We start from the raw sequence: 8,115 nt of genomic DNA on the forward strand, positions 1-8,115 counted from the left end.
CTGTGAGGTAAAAGAAGAAGAAGAAGAGATTGGATTTATACCCCGCCCTTCACTCGGAGTCTCAGAGCGGCTTACAAACTCCTTTCCCACCCCCTCCCCACAACAGACACCCTGGGAGGCAGGTGGGGGCTGAGAGAGCTCTGACAGAAACTGCTCTTTTTCAAGGACAGCTCTTACCAGAACTACGGCTTGCCCAAGGTCATCCAGCCTGAAGAAGAAGAAGAGATTGGATTTATACCCCGCCCTTCACTACCCAAAGGAGTCTCAGAGTGGCTTCCAATCTCCTTTCCCTTCCCCTCCCCACAACAGACACCCTGTGAGGTCGGTGGGGCTGAGAGAGCTCTCCTGAGAACTGCCCTTGAGAGAACAGCTCTAAAAGAACTTATAACTGACCCAAGGTCACACCAGCAGCTACCTGTGGAGGAGTGAGGAATCAAACCCGGTTTTCCCACATTAGAGACCGCGCTCCTAACCACGACACCAAACTGGCTCCTCTAACCTCTACACACATACCCTTTCATTTTTCAAAACATTTAAGAACATAAGAGCCAAAGGCCCATCCAGCCCAACACTCTGTATCACACAATGACCAGAAATACCAGTGCCATATTTGTTGCCTCCTAAACCTCTACCCAGAGGGAAAAGTTCCTACCAGTACAAACACGGCTCCTTACCCATTAAAGGACTCCAGTTTGGAGAAGGACATTTCCTCAGCCAGGTCCAAACAGATGACCTGAGAGAAAAAGAATAGTAGAGAAATGAAAGGGAGGGGGTCCACGGGTGGCCATGGAACAGAACCCAGAAATCTAGGGCGGGTCACGGGCTAAGCACAGAACATTTTTAACGTGAGATTTGAAAACTGGGGGAGGGGGGGAATTGGTGGGCAAAATAACACAGCACCTTTTCCTTGTCCCTCAGGCCCAATGGAACAGGAAAATATTAGGATTTTTTGCACCCTAAGGGCCGGCCCGCACTCTAGGCGAATGCCTAGTTCGCCTACCAGGTGAGCCGGCCCTGTCTGTTGGGGCCAGCATTGTCTGTTCTGACCAGAAGCGCTTCTCTGAGGCACTGGGCAGACAAAGGCCTTCTTCAACACTACAAGCAGAAGCAGAAGAAGAAGAGGAGGAGGAGGAGATTGGATTTGTACCCCACCCTTCACTACTCGAAGGAGTCTCAGAGCGGCTTACAAACCCCTTTCCCTTCCCCTCCCCACAACAGACACCCTGTGAGGTGGGTGGGGCTGAGAGAGCTCTGACAGAAACTGCTCTTTTTCAAGAACAGCTGTGCCAGAACTGTGGCTTGCCCAAAGTCATCCAGCAGGTGCAAGTGGAGGAGTGGGGAATCAAACCCAGTTCTCCCAGATTACAGTCCGCACACTTAACCACGACACCAAACATCTAGAAGAAGATAAGAGATTGGATTTATACCCCGCCCATCACTACCCGAAGGAGTCTCAGAGCGGCTTACAAACTCCTTTCCCTTCCCCTCCCCACAACAGATACCCTGTGAGGGAGGTGGAGCTGAGGAAGCTCTTGACAGAAACGGCTCTTTTTCAAGAACAGCTCTTATCAGAACTATGGCTTGCCCAAGGCCATCCAGCCAGGTGCAAGTGGAGGAGTGGGGATTCAAACCCGGTTCTCCCAGATTAGAGTCCACGCACTTAACCACTACACCGAACTGGCTCTCGTAGACACCTAACTGGAGATGCCAGAGACTGGACTTGGGACCAGCTTCACACACACCAAGGGCTGAACGGGCACGCTAAAGCCACTCAATCACAACAAGATTTAAAGGGGGTTTCTGTCGTTCACCGTTTGGCATGTTAACTCCTAGTCCTGCACCCAGGACCGAGACTGGAGACTAGCCCCTCTTCCCTTCTTAAAAGACACCCACCACTTTCTCTGGACAGTTGACACGTGGCGTTTTGACTTGAAACTCCGTAGGGGGCACCGGGGTCGGCCAGCCCTTGCTGTCGGCAGGGGGAGCCGTGGCGCTCTGCGGGCTGTCGCCGGTGCTGGCGGCCTCCCCTTCCCCTTCGCTGCGGCTCCCCACACTCGCTTGGGCGCTCAGAGTGCGGTCCTCGGCCCCCTCGGGGTTGGACCGGGTCCTTGGGCGGCTCTCCACCGTCGTCTTCTCCTCCTCCTCCTCCGTCGCGCTGCTGGGCTCCGAGGTGTCCATCTGGGAGCCACGATCCAAGGGGGAATCCAGGATTGCTTTTAGGGAGGATCTTTTGACAGCTGGGGAACAGAGCAACACAGTTAGGGACCGCAGTGGATTCCTGAATGACAGCATCCAACCCTTTGTTCTCCACCAACTTTTACCTTTTTTTCAGTAAACCACTTTGTTTCATATGGCCTTCTCCTACAATTTATTCACGTTTTTATTCCGCCAGTTTGGTGTAGTGGTTAGGAGCGCGGATTCTAATCTGGGGGAACCGGGTTTGCTGCCCCACTCCTTCACATTGCAGCTGCTGGTGTGACCTTGGGTCAATCACAGCTCTCTCAGAGCTGTTCTCTCAAGGGCAGTTCTCGAGAGAGCTCTCTCCGCCCCACCTACCTCACAGGGTGTATGTGGGGAGAGGAAGGGAAAGGGATTGTAAACTGAGACTCCTTTGGGTAGTGAAGGGCGGGGTATAAATCCAATCTCTTGGATTGTTTTCAGAGTTTAGTGAGACAGGTCAGGATAAGACTGTGTAACTGGCCCAAGGCCGCCCAGAAAGTTCCGTGGCAGAGTGGGGATTTGAACCTGGGTCTCCCAGATCTGAACCCAACTCGCTAACCACTGTGCCACGCTGGCTCCCGAGCAACTTCGAAATGAAAACAGGGACAAGACCATAAGCAAAACTGGTAAGAGTGAATCCTTCCCATTTCAAATCTTGTTTCCACGAAAAGAAAAGAAGCTGCAGAGGAAAAGCAACAAGCCAGGAGAAAAGGTACGAGAGTTCCTCACAGAATTCGAAGAAGAGATTGGATCTAGAAGGAGGAGGAGGAGGAGGAGGAGATTGGATTTCTACCCCGCCCTTCACTGCCCAAAGGAGTCCCAGAGCGGCTCACAAACTCCTTTCCCTTCCCCTCCCCACAACAGTCACCCTGTGAGGTAGGTGGGGCTGAGAGAGCTCTGACAGAAACTGTTCTTTTTCAAGGACAGCTCTTATCAGAGCTACGGCTTGCCCAAGGTCATCCAGCCAGGTGCAAGTGGAGGAGTGGGGAATCAAACCCGGTTCTCCCAGATTAGTGTCCGCGCACTTAACCACGACACCAAACTGGCTCTCCCCCTCTCAAGGGTTCTCAGCTAGAAAAACAGGTGGAAAAAAAGATATAAGAAAAGCTAGGAGTCCAAATTTGTGATAAGAATTGTTAAACCCTGCTCTTCACTACCCAAAGGAGTCTCAGAGCGGCTTCCAATCTCCTTTCCCTTCCCCTCCCCACAACAGACACCCTGGAAGGCAGGTGGGGCTGAGAGAGCTCTCTTGAGGACTGCTCCTGAGGGAACAGCTCTGAGAGAACTTGTGGTGGACCCAAGGTCACACAAGCAGCTGCATGTGGAGGAGTGGGGAATCAAACCTGGTTCTCCCAGATTAGTCTCTGCACTCTTTACCACTACACCAAACTGACTCTCCCCCCAGCACTATGAACTTCCTACTCTGAAATCTTCTTAATTTCCCATTTGCTTTGTCTCAGACCCTTACTGTGACCTTATTTCTTCATTAACGTTACTTTGCTGGCTCTTGCAGCCAGCCAGATGAGCTTTGCCAGAGCTGAGCTGCAGCAGCAAACCAAGAGCACCTTGCAAGAGCTCACCTCCCAGCCAGGCTCTTTTAGATTTAAGTCTGCAAGCAGTTCAGAATCACTCGCTTTTCTAGCCACAGCCTAGGCAGGTTTACTCCAAAGTAAATCCCAGTCTGCTTGACTGGGCAACTCCAGAAGGAAGGACGGACGGACCAGATGGCTTGCATGGCCCCTTCCAACTCTTATGTTTCAAGAAGCCTCCAAAGATCTGCAGAAATGTAAGCAATGCAAGATTACAGAACCAGAGGCACAACTGAGAATAGTTTATAGCAGCCATACAACCAAATCAACAACCTCAGATATGCAGACGATACCACTCTAATGGCAGAAAGTGAAGAGGACCTTAAGAGCCTCGTGCTCAGGGTAAAAGAGGAGAGCGCAAAAGTGGGCTTGAAGCTCAACATCAAAGAAACTAAGATCATGGCATCCGGCCCCATCACTCCTTGGCAAATAGAAGGGGAAGTTGTGGAAGTAGTGACAGACTTCACGTTCCTGGGATCCCAGATCACCGCAGACTGTGACTGCAGCCATGAAATTAAAAGACGCCTGCTCCTTGGGAGGAAAGCGATGGCGAACCTAAACAGCATGATCTGCAGAAATGTAAGCAATGCAAGATCACAGAACCAGAGGCACAACTGAGAACAGTTTATAGGAGCTATACCTATATTGCTTTCGAACTGCCAACCTAGCAGTTCGAAAGCAAGAAATTGCAAGTAGATAAATAGGTACCACTTCGGTGGGAAGGCAACAGCGTTCCGTGCGCCTTGGTGTTTAGTCATGCCGGCCACGTGACCACGGAAACGTCTTCGGACAGCGCTGGCTCTACGGCTATGAAACGGAGATGAGCACCTCGGACTCGACTGGCTTTCGAGCAAGGGAACCTTTACCTTTACCTTTTACAACCAAATAGTGTTTCCTGCTTAGAAGACACCTGCAACGGAGTGTCCCCCCCCCCCATGTGAAAATAACCTGCATTTCTCCACCGTTCTGCGACAACAATTTTAGTTCGTTGGAGGGAGATGCTGCATACCAAAGCATCGCTGCCCCAGGAACCGCCCGGTCCCCCTTGCCTGGTGCCCCTGACAACGCCCCCGCCCCATGGCCAGCTCCTAATTTTGCAGTCGATTCTTAGAAGCCCCTTACTGTCTCAGATGACCAAGCCGCTCCAAGAGCAATTGGCAAACAGGGCCGGAAACGTGTCCGAGGGAAAGGAAATGCGGGTCCCTTCCTTCTCCTCCTAAGGGCTGCTGGGAAATGTAGTTGCCTTTTGCAATGAGATGGTGTCGGACGTTTCTCATTTTGGACCACATTTCTCCCTTCTCTCCCCTTTTGAATGAGATGCCTTTTGGGGTGGGTTTTTTTAAAAAAAAATTTAAAAAAAGATAGCAGTAGTAGGCTCTCTGTTCATGCTCAAAGTCACATTGCATTTCCCTTCTAGAAAAATGCCGTTCCCCCACAGAACAGCAAATGCTTAGCTGCATTCAAGCAGTTTTGAGCTTTGTGCATGCCCGGTGGCTGCGGTTGCCAGTCTCCAGGCGGGGGCTGGAAATCTCCCGGAATTGCAAGTGATACCCAGACAACAGAGATCGGTTCCACTGAAGAAAATGGACGGAGGGTGGACTGGACTCTGTGGCATTAATACCCTACTGAAGTATCTCCCCCCTCCCCAAATCCCATCTCCCCCAGGCTCCCCCCTATGTCTCAAGGAATTTCCCATTACGGGGGGAGAGGGGGAGGTACTTGTGAATTTCCTGCAGAGTGCAGGGGGTTGTACTAGATGACCCTGGAGGTCCCTTCCAACTTGATGATTCTATGATTCTATTCCAATAAACAGAATTGAAGCAAAGCGTGTTAACATGACACATGAAACAAAACAAGATTACAGGGTAGGAAGCAGTTTACAGCAAACTATACACAGCCCTATCGACCACAGAGCAGCCCCTAATCATTTGTCGTTGGAAAGCAAGTAATTGCAAGTAGATCAATAGGTACCACTTTGGTGGGAAGGTAACAGCGTTCCGTGCGCCTTGGTGTTTAGTCATGCCGGCCACATGACCATGGAAACGTCTTCGGACAGCGCTGGCTCTTCGGCTTGGAAACGGAGATGAGCACCGCAACCCTAGAGTCGGACTCAACTGGCTTTCAAGCAAGGGAACCTTTACCTTTAAATTAATGAACTAATTTTTATTGGGTGTCTTTGAGTTCCAGTACAGTATTTTTGGGACGGGGGACAACTCCTTTATTTCCAGTTTCTTCACCCATCCCGTACTTAATATTATAAACCTGCCATGCTCCCCCAATCCTTTTTTTCTAAACTAGGAACCCCCAAACTCCTTAGCCTTTCCTACAAGGGAACACATTTCAATCTCTGGATGGTGCCCTCTGTTAAACTATTCCACACCTTTCTTGTCATCCACAAAATCTCTTTGACATGGGGGGGGGGGATGGGGACTGTACAATGGTTTACAGATTCAACAATGAACCCACTAAAAACGATCCTGGGAATAATCCCCAATGAATAAAACGGGACTTTCTTCTGACTAGGCCTGCTTAAGGCTTGCTCCCCCAGGGGTGCAGTGTCTTAAATAGGATTTCCAGCTCTGGTTTATGTCTTTATTTTATTGATTTTTATCCCGCCCTCCTGGCCTAGGCCAGCTCAGGGCAGCTTACAACAGAATAAAAGTCCTAATAATACATAAAGAAGAAGAAGAGATTGGATCTATACCAGTGTTCCCTCTAAGCTGAGTCAGTGTGAGCTAGCTCATGGTTTTTTAGCCTCTGGCTCACAAGTTTTTGTCTTAGCTCAGGAAGGATGGCCCCAGGGCAAACTAATTTATGCAGCAGCCAAATCGCTCGAACACAACTTTCATGCATGGAACTCACAAAGTAGAATTTTTGCTCACAAGACTCCACAGCTTAGAGGGAACATTGATCTATACCCCGCCCTTCACTACCCAAGGGAGTCTCAGGGCGGCTTACAAACTCCTTTCCCTTCCCCTCCCCACAACAGACCCCCTGTGAGGTAGGTGGGGCTGAGAGAGCTCGGACAGAACTACGGCTTGCCCAAGGCCATCCAGCCAGGTGCAAGTGGAGGAGTGGGGAATCAAACCCTGTTCTCCCAGATTAGAGTCCATGCACTTAGCCACTACACCAAACCACCACACCAAACACAATTCATTACTTAATACAGTTCCTAGTAGATAAATACAACAATATAAAAACATTGTTAAAATCAGCCTTAATATTAAAGTGCTAGCAATCCTACAGTTTGTACTTTAGTTCTATTGGTCTGCTTCAGTTAGGAGAGGCTAGGTCGGGCAGTCGTCACAGGGGCCAAGGGATCAGGGCTTCCACCATGGTTGTCAGAGGTTATCAATAGCAGGGCCGATAGTTGTGATGGTGGCGGCTCCTAAGGCCTGGCGGAAGAGCTCCGTCTTGCAGGCCCTGCGGAAACTCCAAAAGGTCCCGCAGGGCCCAGATCTCCTCTGGGAGCTCATTCCAGCAGAGTGGAGCTGTCACTAAAAAGGCCCTGGCCCTGGTTGTGGCCAACCTGGCCTCCTTGATACTCAGGACAGCCAGTTGGTTCTGGGTCCCTGACCGCAGTGTTCTCCAGGGCATATATGAGAAAAGGCGGTCCCTCAGGTATGTTGGACCCTGGCCATAAAGGGCTTTATAGGCAGGGGTCATTTTGTAGAAAAAGAGGTACAGGAGCTCATTAGCATAAATTATTTGCATAACTTATTTGAATATGCCACCCCCCCTGACATCACTGGAAGTGTGTCAGAACGCAACACCCACCGCTCAGGCTCCACTTGGTCTTAAAGGTGCCACTGGACTGTTTTGGATTGTTCCTCGTGGCCCAACTGAGGGCTGCTGGGAGCAGGGGGCGGGGCTTGTTGCACATGCCCGCCCCCTGGGCTCCTTACTGCCGGAGCTCCGCTCCTGTGCGCTCCTGCAGGAAATGACCCCTGTTTATAGGTAAGAACCAGCACCTTTGAAGCGAATCTGGTATGTTATCGGCAGCCAGTGCAGCGCCTTTAGAACAGGCTGGATGTGCTCCCGAATTAAGAGTCCCATCAACAGCCTGGCCGCGGCATTTTTCACCAGCTGCAGCTTCCGGATTTGCGACAGGGGCAGCCCCTTGTAGATATTTGGGGGGGAGGAGCCTGAGGAGGGTGGGGTTTAGGGAGGGGAGGGACCTCGGCAGGGCATAATGCCATAGAGTCCGCCTTTTAAAAGAGGCTTTTTCTCCAGGTGAACTGATCTCTATCACCTGGAGATTGGTTGTAATCCCAGGAGATCCCCAGCCACCACCTGGAGGTTGGCA

The 8,115-nt window shown here is 50.8% G+C and overlaps 1 protein-coding gene across 1 annotated transcript in view; it reads right to left on the reverse strand.

Annotated features, from left to right (window-relative positions):
* BABAM1 (BRISC and BRCA1 A complex member 1) overlaps positions 1–5,009 on the reverse strand; it is an 18,168-nt gene extending 13,159 nt beyond the window's left edge. The window contains exons 1-3 of the mRNA XM_015425121.1: positions 4,932–5,009; positions 1,894–2,237; positions 675–733 (exon numbers count right to left, since the gene is read on the reverse strand). Of these exons, the coding sequence (XP_015280607.1) occupies positions 675–733; positions 1,894–2,178 (344 nt within the window). The 5' untranslated portion in view covers positions 2,179–2,237; positions 4,932–5,009. The remainder of the gene's footprint in view (positions 1–674; positions 734–1,893; positions 2,238–4,931) is intronic.
* Positions 5,010–8,115: the final 3,106 nt, after the last annotated feature.

Source organism: Gekko japonicus, unplaced genomic scaffold (genome assembly GCF_001447785.1).
Source record: "Gekko japonicus isolate JY-2015 unplaced genomic scaffold, Gekko_japonicus_V1.1 scaffold3555, whole genome shotgun sequence".
Lineage (NCBI taxonomy): Eukaryota > Metazoa > Chordata > Lepidosauria > Squamata > Gekkonidae > Gekko > Gekko japonicus.